Here is a 17,841-nt window from a genome sequence, read left to right as displayed (position 1 = left end):
CTCCCACAGGTTCCTCAGCAGAGCTTCTTTGTTTCTTGCCCCATTAACGGTAACTTTCCTGTGCCACTGTGCCATCTCGGGGGGGATCATTGCCGTACACAGGCTAGCCGCATAGGGCCAGGGCGGAAGCTGCAAACTTGGAGAAGACACTCCATTGATTCCCTGCTCACCCTCAGCAGCGAGATATCTTCCATAATGATCACCTCCTGTGGAAAGTGTGGGGACAGGAATGATTATCAGGCCCCCCCTATAGTGCTGGCTCTCCCCAAGTGCCCAAGAGCCACGTGTCCAGTGTACAGCAGGGTCCAGGAACAGTGATTTACCCTGCCCCTGTGGCTACTCACCATTTTGGGGGTCTTATGGCTTATGTGTGCTTGCCTGGGGTCAGCCAGTTAGTGACAGGTGTGTGAGTACTGGCTGTGTTTTAAAGCATTGGAACAGTGTTGTCTGTGTTGCAAACAATACGGCTTCTGTAAAATGTTGAATTTAAACTTCACAGAGATGACCTTGGGAGCCTGGTCTCCCTCTTTGTTATCGGTGGCAGAACGGTTGCGAAGAATTAGGAAGTGTCCAAGAAAAACTAAAGATAGGGTGACGAGACAGCAAATGTGAAAAATCGGGACGGGGTGGGAGTAATAGGAGCCTATATAAGAAAAAGACCCAAAAATTGGGACTGTCCCTATAAAATCGGGCATCTGGTTACTCTAACTAAGGAGGACTTTATGCGTGAGGTTATGATGCACTCCTGGCGGGACAGCAGGAAGAGGGAACAAAAGGAGAACAGGGCACACTAGAAAGAAGCCATGGAACGGCTCTTAACAGTTATGGAGTGCCAAGCAGACATGCTCCAAGCAATACTAGCTCTTCAAACTGAGCAGCTCTGCACTCGCCCTTCCCTGTTGCAAAACTCTTTTCCATGCGCCCCCTCCCCACACATACATCACCAACACACTCTTATCAACATCCTGCTCCACTCTCTACCCGCAGCATTCCACTCCTCCCTCCTCACAGTCCAGCAATGTGGACTCCCAATACACACTGCACTCAACTCCCATCCGTTTGCAGTTTGGCCCTGCTGAAGTGTAGCATCCACTGCATCATACTCCAAAGGAGAAGGCTGGGTATGATCCCTGGACATACACAAATCTGTAGCCATCCCGGGACCCCTCCTCCTCTTGAGGCCTTCCATTCCCCCCTCCCCCTCCCTGCTGATTAATTTTTTCGTTTCACTCTCTCCTCTGGTTGTTGTCTTTCAATAAAATAATTGTGTTTGTTTGAAAGCAATCTTTATTCTATTAAGTGAAAGCAAAAAGAGCACTGCAAAGCAACATACAATTATGTTAAGGCCCCTTCTTGCATAATGTGCACCAATCACCTCCTAGCATCACAAGCACTGCAATCCTGAGCATAGCAACAAATATTAGTGGCTTTCAGTTTCTAATTGCTGCTTTAAAGCATCCATGATCCTTATGGCCCCACGCTGTGCCCTTCTAATAGCCTTGGTCTCTGGCTGTTCAAACTGAGCCTCCAGGCGCTGATCCTCTGTGGTCCAGCCCTGAGTGAAGCTTTCACCCTTCCCTTCACAAATATTATGGAGCGTACAGCACGCAGCTATAAGCATAGGAATATTGTCATCAGCCATGTCCAGCAGGATTTTAAACAGCCAAATGCACACTACACAGTCATTCTGCACTTGCTCAGCCTGTTGTTGAACCACTCCTTGCTGCTGACAAGTTGCCATGTATATGGCTTCATGAGCCACGGCATTAGGAGTAGGAGGGGTCTCCCAGGATCACAATGGGCATTTTGACTTCCCTTACGGTGATCTGGGAAGAAAGTCCCTTCTTGCAGCTTCATGAACAGGCCAGTGTTCCGAAAGATGCATGCGTCATGCACCTTTCCAGACCAGCCTGCGTTAATGTCTGTGAAACGCCCACGGTGATCCACAAGCACCTGGAGAACCATTGAGAAATATCCCTTGGGATTAATGTACTCAGTGGCTAGGTGGTCTGGTGCCAGAATTGGAATGTGCATACCATCTATCGCCCCTCCGCAGTTAGGGAAGCCCATTTGTGCAAAGTCATCCACAATCTCACACACGTTGCCCAGAGTCATGGTCTTTTGGAGCAGGATGCGATTAATGGCCCTGCACACTTCCATCAACACGACTCCAATGGTCGACTTTCCCATTCCAAACTGGGTAGTGACCGATCAGTAGCAGTCTGGAGTAGCCAGCTTCCAGAGTGCAATCGCCATGTGCTTCTCCAGCGACAGGGCAGCTCTCATTCTCGTGTCCTTATTCCACAGGGCTGGGGCGAGCTCATCACACAGTCCCATGAATGTGGCTTCCGCTTTCCTCATGTGAAAGTTCTGCAGCCACTGCTCATCATCCCAGATGTGCATCATGATGTGATCCCACCATTCAGTGCTTGTTTCCCGAGCTCAAAAGCAGCGCTCCATTGTGGTCAGCACCTCCATGAATGCCACAAGCATTCTCGTGTCATAGCTACTACATGTGCTGAGATCAATGTCGCACTCCTCTTGCCTTTGTAGTTTAAGGAATAACTTCACTGCCACTCATGACATGTTGGTCAGTGCAAGCAGCATTCTGGTCAACAGCTCGGGATCCATTCCTGCAGCCAGAAATAGGCAGAGCAGGGTGTGCAGTACACAAACCGTTGAAAGATGGCGCCAAATGCAGACGGAAGAACAGGGATTGCTGGGATGCGAAGCAATGCATCACAGGGCATTGGGACAGGACCCAGGATGCCTTCTGCCTTCCCACAAGTCTTAGCGGCAAAAGAGAAAGAGGTGCTCTGTGGGATAGCTGCCCAGACTGCATTGCTCTGAATAGTGCTACAAGTGTGAACACACTATTGTGCAGGCAGCTGTCAGCGTGAACATACAACAGCGGTTTTTCTTCAGTGCTCTCTGAGCAGCGCTGTAACTTTGCCAGTGTAGATGTGCCCTAAGGCACAGCCCACACCACCAAGCAAAACCCCTCCCCCCCCCCGGCTCTCTCTCCCCTGGGATCTGCCATCCAAACCCCTAGTGTGACGGGTTGGATAACAGAAACCTCCTTGGGGCTGCCAACTGATGTGACAAGACTACTTCTGCCCCTGCTTTCCTGCCCTGGCAACTTGGGACTTCAGTGCCCTGCCTGGTTTGAGCCAGACCCGCTAGCCTGCTGCAAACCCAGACCCAGGTCTGAACCACATCCCCTAACAGCTGTGAGCTTAATTGAAAGCAGCTTAAGAAGTGTTCCTGTCTTTAACACTCAGATGACCAACTCCCAATGGGGTCCAACCCCAAATAAATCTGTTTTACCCTGTATAAAGCTTACACAGGGTAAACTCATAAATTGTTTGCCCTCTATAACACTGATAGAGAGATATGCACAGCTATTTACCTCCTCCTCCTGGTATTAATACATACTCTGGGTTAATTAATAAGTAAAAAGTGATTTTATTAAATACAGAAAGTAGAATTTAAGTAGTTCCAAGTAGTAACAGACAGAACAAAGTGAATTACCAAGTAAAATAAAACAAAACACGCAAGTCTAAGCGCTTGGCTACACTTGCGAGTTAGTGCGCAATAAAGGAGCCCCATGCGCAGTAGCTCACTCCCCGAGCACGCTCTGACTCCATGGCTAGAGAGCTCCTGGTACTCCACCTCGGCGAGAGGAATAACGTTTGCTGCGCCCCCGCTGGAGTGCTGCGGCACTAGTGTGAACAAGATGTTGCATTATTGCGTTCTGGTCGGCCTCCGGAAAGGTCCCATAATCTCCTTAAGTCAAGTGGCTACTCTTGTCATTGTTTTGAATTGCTGCAGGAATGCGGAAGTGCCCTTTGAAAGCTCCATTTCTGACAGCCGGCTGCTTATCTGCCCCGAGAAAAATCAACCATTACTGTGTAATGCTGTGTGTGAGAGAGAGAGGCGGGGGGGAGAGGGGGTCTGCTGCTGTCTGAACTTACAAGACAGCATGCTGACATGCTCTCAGCCCCCCCAAACCCAGTTTCTCTCCCCCCACATACACACATCATACTCCCTGTCACACTTCACCCCACCAGCCCCATTTGAAAAGCACATTGCAGTCACTTGCATGCTGGGATAGCTGCTCATAATGCACCTCTCGCAATGCCGCTGCAAGTGCCGCAAATGTGGCCATGCCACTGTGCTTGAAGCTGTCAGTGTGGACAGACTGTAGTGCTTTCCCTACTACGCTCTCCAAAGGCTGGTTTAGCTCAAAGTGCTCTACATCTGCAAGTGTAGCCATGCCCTAAGCCTAATACAGTAATACAACTGAATACAGATAAAACCTCACCCTCAGAGGTGTTCCAGTAAGCTTCCTTTTACAGACTAGTCTCCTTCTAGTCTGGGTCTAGCAATCACTCACACCCCCTGTAGTTACTGTCCTTTGTTCCAGTTTCTCTCAGGTATCCTTGGGGGTGGAGAGGCTATCTCTTGAACCAGCTGAAGACAAAATGGAGCGGTCTCCGTGGCTACAGCGCTGCTGGTACTCCACCTCCCCAAGAGGAATAACAGCTGTTGCGTATTGGCTGAGATGCTGCTGCTCCAGTGTAAATGGGGAATAACATTATTACACACTGATTGACCTCCAGAAATTCCCCATAATCCTTTTAACTGAAGCGTCCTCTCTTGTTTTGTTGTGAACTCCGGAGGAGGAAGTGCCCTTTCAAAGCTCTGTTTTGGGGGCTGCTTATCAAAAAAACAAACACAGATACTGTTTGCTTTGAATGAGTGAGAGACAGGCGGGGGGGGGGCTCCGTTTGAAAACATTCAGCTAATGTTTGCTTGAAGGGGGGGTCGGAATTGGGATCCGTTTTGGCAAGCGGAGCTTATCTGGTCTATGAGAAAAAAAGAAACAGCTTTCAGTGAGTGAGAGGGGGTGGGGGAGGGAGGATGGTCTGAACGTACAAGACAGCGTGCTGACACACTCTCATCACTCCAAAAACCCACTCTCTCTCCCCCCTACGCTTCCTGTCACACTCCACCCCCCTATCTGAAAAGTACGTTGCAGCCACTTAATGCTGGGATAGCTGCCCATAATGCACCGCTTCCAATGCAGCTGCAAATGCTGCAAATGTGGCCATGACAGTGCGCTGTCAGCTGTCACTGTGGACAGACTGCAGCGCTTTCCCTACTCAGCTGTACAAAGGTGGGTTTAACTCACAGAGGTGTACAACTGCAAGTGTAGCCATACCCTAAGGCTACTTAGAAATCAAGGAAGTACACAGCCAATATTCATAACTTCGAACACAAAAATGATACATGAATACAAATAGGAGGAATAGATTCAGAAGATCATAACCTTCACAGAGCAGGAAAGAGTCCTGTGGCACCTTATAGACTAACAGACATTTTGGAGCATGAGCTTTCGTGGGTGACTACCCACTTCGTCGGATGCATGTATTCACCCACGAAAGCTCATGCTCCAAAACGTCTGTTAGTCTATAAGGTGCCACAGGACTCTTTGCTGCTTTTACAGATCCAGACTAACACGGCTACCCCTCTGATACTTGACAACCTTCACAGAGATATGTTACATGGCATTAGGGAGCATAAAACATATTCCAGTTATGTCATATATACATTTATAAGCAAATTTCCATAAAGCCTTATGGGGTGCAACATCACACCTTGCTTAGTGAGTGCAGTTCAGTTAAGGGTGACCAGTGCTTAATTTGTAATGAAAGAGGTGCCAGGGCTCAAGCAAGTTTTTTACTTTCATTACTGATGCAGCAAGCCCAGAGGTGCCGGGCTATGAACTGACAAGCCTAGAGGTGCTGGGGCTCAGCCCTGGCAAAAATTAAGCTTTGAGGGTGACCCTCTCAATCAGGACAGGCTAAGTATAGTTCTGCTGACCTTTACTCATACAATAAGGGTAACAACATTCCATGACCCCCCCATTCAATACTAAAGTGATTTTTAACCGAACAACAGCCAAAACTGATCACTTGGACAACACAAGCTCTGTCTGCTGGATACCTAGGTACAGTAGGTGAGTTAATGTAAATACAGTTTGGTCCTAAAGCCTTCCCTCCCTCCCCTGGCTCATCACTAGCTGTCAGGGAAGAGCTCATTCAGACCTTGCTTACAAATCATAATTTGAAATGGTAGGTTGGCCAACATTGCTGAAACAAATCTGCAAGCATTGTCAGAAAAAACAACAGCTGTGTGAAGACAAGATGCTAGTCTTTGTTCATACTTTTGAAACCTATGACACTTTTCCAGGTACAAGTATTTTATCATACACTGTATATGCTTTTAAATTGTGTATTAATGTTTCAATTACAATTTCCAACCAAAGACTCAATTGGTAACACTGCATGTGACTAGTTGACAACTGGGGTGGGAGGTGTTGGGGAAATTCAGGGGGGTGTAGGGAAATCCCTGCCTGCCAAGGGCATGGGCGACAGGTTTGTATAATTTTTGGTGGTGCCCAGAACGGGTCCAGGCAGAACCGTCCCGTCCATAGGACGGACCGGGGCAACCGCCCTGGGCCCTGTGCTTTGGGGGCCCTCATGTATCAAGGGGATGTGGGGTCCAGGGTGGCCTGGAAGGATTAGCGGGGAGGCCTGGCGCTAGCAGCAGCAAGCGACCTGGCCCCAGCCTGTCCTGCTGGCTCCCAGTGTTACTTGGGGGAGGAGGCAGAAGCAGGGCCGCCCAGAGGGGGGGGCAAAGGGGGCAATTTGCCCCGGGCCCCGGGCTCCGCAGGGGCCCCCAAGAGAACAGCGGAGGCTCCCGCCTCCGCCCCTCTCCTGGAGCCTGAGCGCATCAAGCGCCGAGTCTCTGCCGGGGCCCCTGAGCCCCGCCCCGCTCAGAGCCGTGTGGTCAGGGGGCGGGGCTGGGAGCTCCGGGCTGAGCTCCCAGCCCCGCCCCCTCCCCACGCAGCTCTGAGCGGGACGGAGCTCAGGCCCCGCCGGCCACACGCTGCAGCTGTTCCGGCGAGGCGCTGAGACTCCGGGTGAGGAGGGAGCCGGGGGTAAGAGGCTGGGGCCGGGGCGGGGGGGAAGCGGGACCCGCCGCCGAAGCGCAGCCCAGTCTTCGGCGGCGGGAGGCCCCTTCCGTTCCGGGACCCCCGCCGAAGTGCCCCGAAGACCAGGCTGCACTTTGGTGGCGGGTCCCGCTTCGGCGGTAATTCGGCGGCGGGGGGCTCCCGCCGCAGGTCTTCGGGGCACTTCGGCGGCGGGTCCCGGAACGGAAGGGCCCCCCGCTGCCGAAGACCCCGGGCCCCCGGAATCCTCTGGGCGGCCCTGGGCAGAAGCCGGAAAGAAGCGGGGCAGGGGCTTAGGGGAAGGGGTGGAATGGGGGTGGAGCGGGCTGGGGCCGGGTCCCTCACTGCTGCTGTCGCCAGGCCCCCTGCTAGTCCCCCAGACTGTCCTGGACCCCACGTCCCATCTGTAATCTGGACGGGATGGCTTTGATTAAATATAAGCCCAGACATTGGTGGAGCTAGGCCCATGTTTCTGAATATTGGTGGAGCCCAGGAAGAATGGCTATATTTTATGCAGATAAGATAACATAATATGCAGATGAGGGACCCTGCAATCGCCTCATCCCTGGCCCCCCAGATCTGACAGCGCGCCCCCCCAACGGACCCGGGCCTGCTGCAGGGCCGCTCCGCGCTGCACCGAGCGGGGCCCCTCCAGGCTCAGCATGGCACGGGAAAGCCGAGATCCCGCAACTCCCAGGCACGCTCGAGACACCCGGCGCGAAGGCTGAGCCGGCGCTCTCCCCCAGCAGGGGGCGCTGCGCCGCCCCCTCAGCCCAGCACAGCGCTCCGCCCGCGGGGAGCCGCCGGTTCCGCCAATCAGGCTGTTCGCGCGGAGAGGCGGGGCCTGTGGCGCGGCCCCGCCTCGCCCCGGCCGCAGTGTCCCTGCTGGGGCTCCGTCCATAGGCGGCTGGTTGTTGTGACTGAGGGGCGCGGGCGGGTGAGTGTCCGCGGGCCTGGCCCGAGCGCGGATCCCGAGCGCCCAGGGTTGTGGGCGCTGTGGCTCCTGGGCGTGCCAGGGTCTGGGACCGGCGCGGGGCTTGTCCCTGGGCGTCAGCGGACGGTTGGGGGCTGGAACTGGTGGGAACGGGCCCTGGGCGGGAGTGGATGGATCAGGGGCTGGTGTGTGTGTGTGGGGGGGTGTCCTTGGGCGGGAGTGGGCGTGTCTGGAGTGGGTGGGTTGGGGGGGCTGGGGCTGCTGGTAGTGGGGGTAGTCGGGGGGGAGCAGGTACCCTGTTGAAAAGTGGGTGTTCCTAGACTAAAAGCCCCTGGGTTCCCTCACAATAAAAGCATTGAGACAGGTGAGTTAACTTTGCACCCAGCTGAAGCCTAGGGTAGCTCAGCAGGGAGCCTATTCCAGCTAGGAACAGGAGAACCACGGTAGATTATTCAGGGTGATGGGGACTAAGTGCCCACTGTGCTGGGCGTATGGATGCTTGCCTGGGGGCTAGGACAGATGTATCGGCAACTAGTGCAAGCAGCCCGTGGGCCTTGGAGCCCAAGTCCATCTTCTGCAGTCAGTGTTGCTGTGCTGCAGGCCCAAAGAGATGGCTCTAGTATGCATGTGGTAGTACCTCTGGGGTTCCCCCTTTCACTTCAGGCATTCATTCACTTTGTTCTGCATGAAAGGTGTGTTGTATCTTCCCTCAGTGTGCAGCAATGATCTTTAGGTAAAACATGAATTTTCTGACAAATTAACTAAATCTCAGTGTATTTGTGAAAACTAATTAAAAGTGGGCTTTTTAAGAACTTTCTCCAGCATTTGACCTGTTATTCCTCTCTTCTTGCTAACAAAGGGCTGGCTTTCTGTATAGTTGAAACTTGTTGCCAGCATTCCTCAAATGTATGCTGAGGCCTGGTCTACACCTAAAATTTACGTCAAACTAGCTACACGGCTCAGGGCTGTGAAAAATTTTGCGCTGGCACTTAGGTTGACCTAATCACTGTGGTGACAGCCAGGTCAATGGGTGAACACCTCTCCACAGGTGGATCTGCTACAGCAGTGTGTCTCAAGCTTTTTGTGCTGGTTGACCCTGCCCCCCCCAAAAAAATTGTCCCTCCCCCTTAAATATCATTAAGTAAATTATGATTAATACTTAGGGCTGGCAAGCAGGGCCCCGCAAAGCTAAGTTACATGCTTCAGCCCCAGGCGAGGCTCAGGCTTTGGCGTGGGCCCCGGGTGTGGGCCACCCAGCCCGTGGGTCAGTGTCAATGCTTCCGTGTCCAGTGCTGGCTTTGCCCCTAGAGACTGTTGCACGTGCCTTCTGTGGGGTCCCACTCTTTAGTTTCTGCCCTGGTCCCCAGCAAGTCTTACTCCGGCCCTGCTTGCGACCCCTCTCAAACTGTCCTGTGATCCCCAGGTTGAGAGAAACTGTACTGCAGGGACAGAAAAACCCCTTTAGTCATTGTAATAAGTGTCTACAGAGCCACAGTGGCATAGCAGCTGTGCCAGTGTAGTGCTTATAATGTAGACATACGCTTAAAAGATTAGGTTGTAAGGTAATCAAAGTTTGTCTTTATGTCTTGCCCGTTATATTACAATTTTCCCTTCCTTGAAATGGCTGTCAGTTCATATAACTTACAAAGGACAGAAATTACTTATACCCTTAGTAAAAATGACTGCAATTTAACTGGTGTTGGGGCCTTTGTTTCCAAGAGCACTGAAGCTACAGGTTGTTGTCAAGAGAAGTGGCCTCCATTTCCCTAAAGCCTCTGGCAGTTTTGGAGCTTGAGAGCCAGTGTGTGATACAAGCCACTGGAACGTAGATTAGAGTGGCTTTTCACTACAACACCTGGTTTTAAGACTATTTTCTTACTGGATGAAAAGAGAAACATGTTTTAAGAGGGAACTGGAAAAAAGGAATGCTGTCCTCCTGTGGCCCATAAGAAGCCCTAATAGTATTGAGCAAAACCTTAATTGCAGCCTTCCCATTCCCCATAAATACAGAATGCATAGTATGGCAACCCTGAATGTTTGCTGCTGTTGCTGAGTGTGTACTGCAGGCTTTGCTGTAACCTGTGAGGTAGGTGAGTGTGTTGTGTAGCGTGTTTCCTTATTTGGAGTCAGTAGGAAGTTCAGTGTGGTGTAGAGCCTTTTGCTTCTCTGGAAGTGGTGCTACATGGGTAGTTTGGTCCAGATAAGAGCTGTTCCATAACTTGCTTTTTAGGGTTTGCAATAGAGGGGATATTATGTGTATCAAGTCTTAGTTCCTTTTAAACACAAGATTTTGTTTATGGCTATTATAGTGGCAATAGGGGCATTGTAAAGTGGGCTGATCTCAGAACTGCCTGCTCTGATCATCTAGTTGATTAAACTGTAAAAGCAGCAGAGTCCTGTGGCACTTTATAGACTAACAGACGTTTTGGAGCATGAGCTTTCGTGGGTGAATACCCACTTTGTCGGATGCATGTAGTAGAAATTTCCAGGGGCAGGTATATATGTGCAAGCAAGAAGCAGGCTAGAGATAACGAGGTTAGTTCAATCAGGGAGGATGAGGCCCTCTTCTAGCAGCTGAGGTGTGACAACCAAGGGAGGAGAAACTGGTTTTGTAGTTGGCAAGCCATTCACAGTCTTTGTTTAATCCTGAGCTGATGGTGTCAAATTTGCAGATGAACTGAAGCTCAGCAGTTTCTCTTTGAAGTCTGGTCCTGAAGTTTTTTAACTGGTCTCATGAAGTGAGGGACAAAATAGAGGTAAGACAAGCTGATCGTTCCTCACGCGCTAGAGGCCCTCACACTAGAAGAGGGGGGTTATAGTAGTGAGAGAGGCTGTGGTAAGGACACACTTGTGTGGGCATCATTGTCTTGTAAAACAGCCTAAAAATTTACTGTCTTGTGAATGCTGTTGTGTACTGAACAGATGTCTCCACTAGTCACCGATTTCTTTCCTGAGTATTTACAGATTTTACAGAACTTGTTTGTTTCCTGTGTGCACTATGACCTTTTAGATGCCTTCACTGAACTTCATCTTCTCTTGTGCTGCTACTTCTGTTTGGCCTTTGTGGCACTCCTCACTGTTTTTCCTAGTATATGCTAACCAAAGTCAACATGTGCCTTTGGTAGATTGCTACAAACCACTCCGTCTCCTCTCCCAGATAGTTATCAAATATCTTGCACCTCACCAGCTCTAGCACTAATCCATAAGTACCCAGTTTCTAGTCTTTCCATATTGAGAATTGGCCCTCTATCCCCGTGCTTTGCTTCCTTTTGCATTAAGCAGTTGTTAAATTAATTGCAGTGGCAGCGCTTCACCTTTCACATTGTTGCTGTCACTATTCCTTATAACACTTGTTGGGGACTCTGTCAAAATTCTTTAGAAAACCCAAAGTGCTATAAATTGGTGCCTGTTCTGCTGTGGTTGGTTTTTTTTTTTTTTAAAGCTGTTTTAAAGTGTTCTGGCAGGTTAAAATAAATAGTTTTGAGAAGAGTAAACTGAGTTCCTTATCATATAATACACCCCAAGGTGTTGTATTAACCTGCCCTTACCTGGTTTTCACAGCCTTTTTTTCTGAAGCTAAAGTAAAGTGTCATGCTTGTTGACAGTTCCCAAGGAACTTTTAAAACTGCACATGCAGCATAGCAACTAGCTTTAACGGTAAATCGTAGAACTGGAAGGGATCTTGATATGTCTAGTCCAGTCCCCTGCACTGAGGCATGGCTCAATATTATCTTCTGGACCATCCCTGACAGATGTCTAACCTCTTCTTAAAAAAACCCACCGACAGATATTCCACAACCTCCCTAGACAATTTGTTCCAGTGCTGAACTACCCTGACAGTTAGGAAGTTTTTTCCTAATGTCCAACCTAAACCTCATTTAAGCCCATTTCTTCTTTCCCTGTACTCAGTAGCTAAGGAAAACAAATTTTCACTCTCCTTTTAATGACAATCTTTTATGTACTTGAAGACTGTTATCATGTTCTCCCTCAGTCTTCTCTTCCCCAGACTAAACAAACCCATTTTTTTCAATCTCTCTTCATAGGTCATGTTTTCTAAACCATTGATCATTATTGGTGCTTTCCTCTGGGCTTTCTCCAATTTGTCCACATCTTCCTTGAAGTGTGGCGCCCAGAACTGGACACAATACTCTAATTGAGGCCTTATCAGCGCAGAGTGGAGTGGAAGAATTATTTGTTGTGTTTTGTTTACAACACTCCTACTAATACTGCTGTCACGGATCCACAGGACTGGTGCTATGCCCTAGCTTTGGGACACTCTGTAGGACAGGTGTGGGCAAACTACGGTCCGCCAGCCGTTTTAAGCTGGCCCTCAAGGTCTGGGGCTTTCCCCACTCGGCACTCCAGCCGAGGAGTTGGGGGGCCACTCCACATGGCTCCCGGAAGCAGCCGTATGGCCCCACTCCAGTGCTCCAATGGGAGCAGCAGGGGTGGTGCTTACGGATGGGGAAGTGTGCAGAGCTGTCTGGCCATGTCTTCGTGTAGGAGCCGGAGAAGGGACATGCTGCTGCTTCCGGGAGCTGCTTGAGGTAAGTGCCGCCAGGAGCCTGCACCTCAGAGCCTCTCCCAATGCCCCATCCCACCCTGTGAACCCTTGATCCCAGCCTGGAGCACCCTCCTGCACCCCAAACTCTTCATCCCCAGCCCCACCCCAGAGCCCACAACTCCAGCCGGAGCCTGAACCCCTTCCTGTACCCCAACCTCCTGCCCCAGCCCTGATCCCCCTCCTGCCCTCCGAACCCCTCTATCCCAGCCCAGAGCACCCTCCTACACCCCAAACTCCTCATCCTCAGCTCCACCCCAGAGCCCACATCACCAGCTGGAGCTCTCCCCGCCCCCCTGCACCCCACTCCCCAGCTCAGAGCCCCCTCCCACATTCTGAAGTCCTCATTTCTGGCCCCACCCAGAGCCTGCACCCCCAACTAGAGCCCTCACCCCCTCCCACACTCCAACCCCAATTTTCTGAGCATTCATGGCCCGCCATACAATTTCTATTCCCCAATGTGGCCCTTGGGCCAAAACATTTGACCACTCCTGCTTTAGGAGAAACCTCTTCAGTGTGTCGGACTCCCTAGGACCTCACTCATCCTGCATAGGTTGGACTCTTTGGATTGGACTGAACTTCTGGTGCTCCAGCACTCCTGCCTCAACCCGTGAGCTCTGTTCAGCTAGTTCACATGAGATGGACCCTGGTAGAGATTTGTACGCTCTTTAGGGATTAACGTGCCTCTCCAAACATTTGCAGTGACATTTCAACACCATTGTCAAAACAGTCAAGTTTATTAGTCAACTGGAACCCAGCTTAGGAAGTCCTTATAGTAGCCCAGAGAACTGAAAGTTAAAGCATAGCCCAAGTCCATTCTGATTAGTCAGAGCCCAGACAAGCTGTCTCTCTCTCTCTGTTCTCCTTGGTCAGTTCCCAGGTGAGAGTGAACTCCTTGCAGCAGCCAGGTCCTATTCTCTCCCCTCCCCCATCCCCCCCCCCACTTTTTTCCTACTGAGGTGGGGAAATCTATCTCCTTCTGGGTTGTTGGTTGCTAGATGGTGATGTCCTGGTGACTAATTTGCCATTGTTTTCTTGGCCAGGCTTTTCCCAATGACTCATTTAGTCTCAGACAGGTAGGCAACATTCATACTGTACCTGAGTCACTTAGCCTGCCTTGAGAGCAAACAGTCCTTTCCCACCCACTGGGTATCACTACTATGTATAGGAGAAACTGAGGCACACAAAGATTCATAAAAATTACAGAAAATTCTCACATCCTCACAACATCCCAGAATGATTATAGATTTTTTTTTGCTACAATATTACACTGTTGACTCCTGTTTAGTCTGTGATGTGCTATAACCACCCCATTCTTCTCTTCAGTACTTCTTCCTAGGCAGTCATTTACCATTTTGTATTTGCGCAGTTGATTATTCCTTCTGAAGTGGAGTATTTTGCGTTTGTCCTAATTGAATTTCAATCCGTTAAATTCAGACTTTCTCCAGGTTGTCAAGATTATTGTGAATTCTGTGTGGTGTATTGCTTTCATTCTTGTCCGGCTCTCAGATGAAAGCTATTCTGGGGGTTTATTACATCCTAACTTTGAGTAGTTCCCATCATTTTGTTTTTCATTACACTCCAGTGGAGAGTTGAGAGAGTGCCCCACCATCACTACAGTCCAGGGCAACTGTGCAGTAGGGATTGCTCTGTTGCTCTGGTGGAATTGGAAGAAATCCTGTGTTTTCTTTACAGTCTCTTATTTCTCTCTTTGCTGCCTGTTGGCCTAGCAGTCTCAATTTACCTCCCACCAATAGGCTTCCTGCGGTACTTAAATTGTTGGCTTGGGTCTCCATTTTTCCTCTGAGCTGCTCTAGTCTCCACCCTGCACTTTGCTTGGTGCTGTTTCCACTGGGTGCAGGCACTTGCTTTGCACTGCCTGCTCCTTTTCTTCAGAGCAGGGAACACACTGAAGTTGATCAGACAACTGTTCTCCAAAGGACTTGTGGGAGGACTGTAGTGATTTTCAGTAGAGTGCTTGCTCACAAACTGTAGATGCAGAGCACTTGTGAGCCAGAACACAGCTGGCAACTGACACGTCTGCCGTCCTTGGTAGCAGCCTTTAAACAACATGGGTGATGTCGAGAGAACCGTGCTTTCTGCCGGTGATCTGCTCAGGGTGAGAACTTGGGTACCTGGTGGTGGCTCTGAGGTAGTACTCGGTTCCCAATATTACTAGGGCCTTGGCTACACTGGTGCTTTTCAGCGCTGCAAGTTTCTCGCTCGGGGTGTGAAAAAAACACCCCCTGAGCGCTGCAAGATACAGCGCTGTAAAGCGCCAGTGTAAACAGTGCCGCAGCGCTGGGAGCGCGGCTCCCAGCGCTGCAAGCTAATCCCCACGGGGAGGTGGAGTACGTGCAGCGCTGGGAGAGCTCTCTCCCAGCGCTGGTGCTGCGGCCACACTCACACTTCAAAGCGCTGCCATGGCAGCGCTCCCGCGGCAGCGCTTTCAAGTTTCGAGTGTAGCCAAGCCCTAGAACTCAATCAGAAATATTCAGGCTAATGCTAGGTTTTCACCTTGAAAACTGCTTCACCAGTAGCTCATTTGCTTCCAGCCAAATTAGTTGCTGTCCCTGTAAAAAACCCCTGGGTGCTCAATGGCTCCTCTGCTTTGTAAGCAATGTGGTTCTGCTTTTGTCTGGTTCAGGCCTCTCTCTGCCTTCTGCCGTCACTGACCAAGGCAGTTCCCTCTTGTACAAACAGTCAAACAGAAGAATGAGGTGTCATTCTATTCCTGTCTCTGTGGGCATGTGGGGTATTGTCAGGATGAGTGTGAGGACTGCTAGGTTGGTATTTGTACCACATGTCTATCCCTGGGCCCCTTCTCTAATGAGGCATGTCTATGCTGGGCACTGATGTACTGCTGCTGCCCAGTTTCTGTGCAGTGGCTCTAGGTGTGGGGCAGCCTAAGCTCTTTGATGGCTGTAGAGCCTATGGGGGTCGAGGGCACTGTCTGGTGCATGCAGGCGCTGAGTCATATGACCTGGGTCAGGTGCTGGGTATAGCTGAATTACAATGTGTTATGATTGCCTTGTCTCCCACTCCCCCAGGCCTCAGGTGAGACTGAGGGTGGGGCTGGCAGCCCACTCCAGTTAACTTCCCTGGTTGGATGGCAAGCTCTTTGGGCAGGGACCCTGTTAATTGTCTGACATCATCATGTACATGACTTGCATCTGAAGAAGTGGGTATTCACCCACGAAAGCTCATGCTGCAAAACGTCTGTTAGTCTATAAGGTGCCACAGGACTCTTTGCTGCATGTACATGTTGAGTGCCATGTTGGGCACTTCTAAAGCAAGGGAAACCTAAGTGACCTTCTGTACTTGCCTCTGATTCATAATGATGGGCAAGAGCTAAGGGAGGGACCTTTCTCACCAACAAGTCTCCTTGCTCCTAATGACAGACTGGTGTGCCTTCCTGTTTCAGCTTTGGCCTCTGTGGTGGTTCACACAGCCGTGAAGAATGACGTCAAGAGGTGCTGGGACTGCCTTTTCCCGGAGGAACTACAGGCTGAGCATTGAGTCTGAGAAGCCCAAGGTCACAGGTACATGCCCTTGCATAGTGTGTAGATGTGGGGGTAGGCTGTCACACCTGTTTCCTAGGCTGAGTTCTTCGCAAGAGCCAGTTAGCAGTTTCTAGTTGACACTGAGGATTTTCCCCACTTCCACCCTTTAGTGCTGCCATACCACTGCCACCTCCCCAGTGTGACGAGTAGCTGCAATTTGCACTGGGGCATCTTACCCACTTTTGGACAGGGACAAGTTGTGCAAAACTCCAGGGCAGACAAGACCTAAACCCTTCCTAAGAGCCCAGAAGGGTTTTGTCTCTTGGGGGGGGAAGGGCTTTTCACTGCTCTGAGGGCTTCTCCCTCTTGTCTCTGTGCCACAGTGGTTTTCCCCTGCGTGGAGCTCCTCTACCTTTGGGTGAAGTAGAGTGTAAGGGTTTGTCTGTATGGCAAGTTAATGTGCGAAAAGCTGGGCTGTGAATGTACCATAGCAAAGGAGGTGCAGTTGATATTTCTGAGGTGATCTTCCTGACTTCCCATTGCTTCTTTCTTTTGCTGTTCACTACAGGGATAGTGAACAGCAAGCTGCTGAATGACTATCTGCGCCGCATCTTCCCCAGTGCTGATGGGATCCAGCCTGCAGCTGCTTACAGGTACTGGTTGCTTTCTAACTCTTACATGGCGAGTGAAGCTGCACCTGCCTTCCTCCGGACATGTCATGACACGTCGGACTGGGAGATCCTTTCCAGAGTCAGTCAGTAACAAAGCCTCTCTGTGATGCTTGCATTAGGGAAAAACAAGCCAGTGGAAGTGCATTGTGTTGCAGAAGTCTCTTCTTTAATGGCTTCTCACAATTAGACTTCCAGTGCCTGACTTATAGAATTGTGCACATGTAATTGCAGGCCTAACTTACTTGGAGATGTACAGTAAATGTAGTGATTGTACATACTTAGGGCCAGTTATGCATCTTCCTGATCAATCATGCACACGCTTGTCCAGTTTGCTTATGCAGTGGCAAGTGCTGCAGAAATGTTGTGTAAGCGTTTGTGAAAATTGGGCAGTCAGTGCCCTGTAAACTAGACACAATGCTACTATTGTCATATGTAATACAGTGACACTTCCTATGACAGTAATATCCCTTCTGTTGTCTCAGTCTTGGGAGCACTGTATGGTGACCTCTTTATTACTAAAACAACGAGGAGTCTGGTGGCACCTTAAAGACTAACAGACTTATTTGGGCATAAGCTTTCGTGGGTAAAAAACCCACTTCTTCAGATGCATGGAGTGAAAATTACAGATACAGACAAATATATATTGGCACATGAAGAGAAGAGAGTTACCTTATAAGTGGAGAACCAATGCTGAAGGCCAATTTAGTCAGGGTGGATGTGGTCCACTCACAATAATTGAAGAGGAGGTGTTAATACGAAGAGAGGGAAATTGCTTTTGTAGTAAGCAAGCCACTCCCAGCCCCTGTTCAAGTCCAAATTGATGGTGTAAGTTTGCAAATGAATTGTCCGGTTTGGCCAATGTACATGGCAGAGGGGCATTGCTGCCACATGACGGCATATATCACATTAGTAGACGTGCAGGTGAATGAGCCTCTGATGGTGTGGTTGGTGTTGTTGTGTCCTATGATGATGTCGCTAGAGTAAATATGGGGGCAGAGAAGGCAATGGGGTTTGTTACAGGGATTTGTTCCTAGGTTAGTGTTTCTGTGATGTGGTGTGTAGTTGCTGGTGAGTATTTGCTTCAGGTGGCGGGGGCTGTCTAATCGAGGATTGGCCTGCCTCCCAAGGCCTGTGAGAGTGGGGATCGTTTTCCA

The 17,841-nt window shown here is 50.2% G+C and overlaps 1 protein-coding gene across 5 annotated transcripts in view; it reads left to right on the top strand.

Moving 5' to 3' along the window:
• The first annotated feature begins 7,849 nt into the window (after window positions 1-7,849).
• The window catches only part of LOC123375041 (E3 ubiquitin-protein ligase RNF123-like), a 252,084-nt gene continuing 242,092 nt past the window's right edge, over window positions 7,850-17,841 (top strand). For all 5 annotated transcript variants that reach the window (XM_045025605.1, XM_045025602.1, XM_045025604.1 and 2 more), the window contains exons 1-3: window positions 7,850-7,955; window positions 15,938-16,055; window positions 16,585-16,669. In XM_045025605.1, coding sequence (XP_044881540.1) covers window positions 15,974-16,055; window positions 16,585-16,669 — 167 coding nt within the window. In that variant the 5' untranslated portion in view covers window positions 7,850-7,955; window positions 15,938-15,973. The remainder of the gene's footprint in view (window positions 7,956-15,937; window positions 16,056-16,584; window positions 16,670-17,841) is intronic.

The sequence above is a fragment of the Mauremys mutica genome, chromosome 7, assembly GCF_020497125.1.
Source record: "Mauremys mutica isolate MM-2020 ecotype Southern chromosome 7, ASM2049712v1, whole genome shotgun sequence".
NCBI classification, from domain to species: domain Eukaryota; kingdom Metazoa; phylum Chordata; order Testudines; family Geoemydidae; genus Mauremys; species Mauremys mutica.
This window is presented reverse-complemented; position numbering and strand designations above follow the sequence as displayed.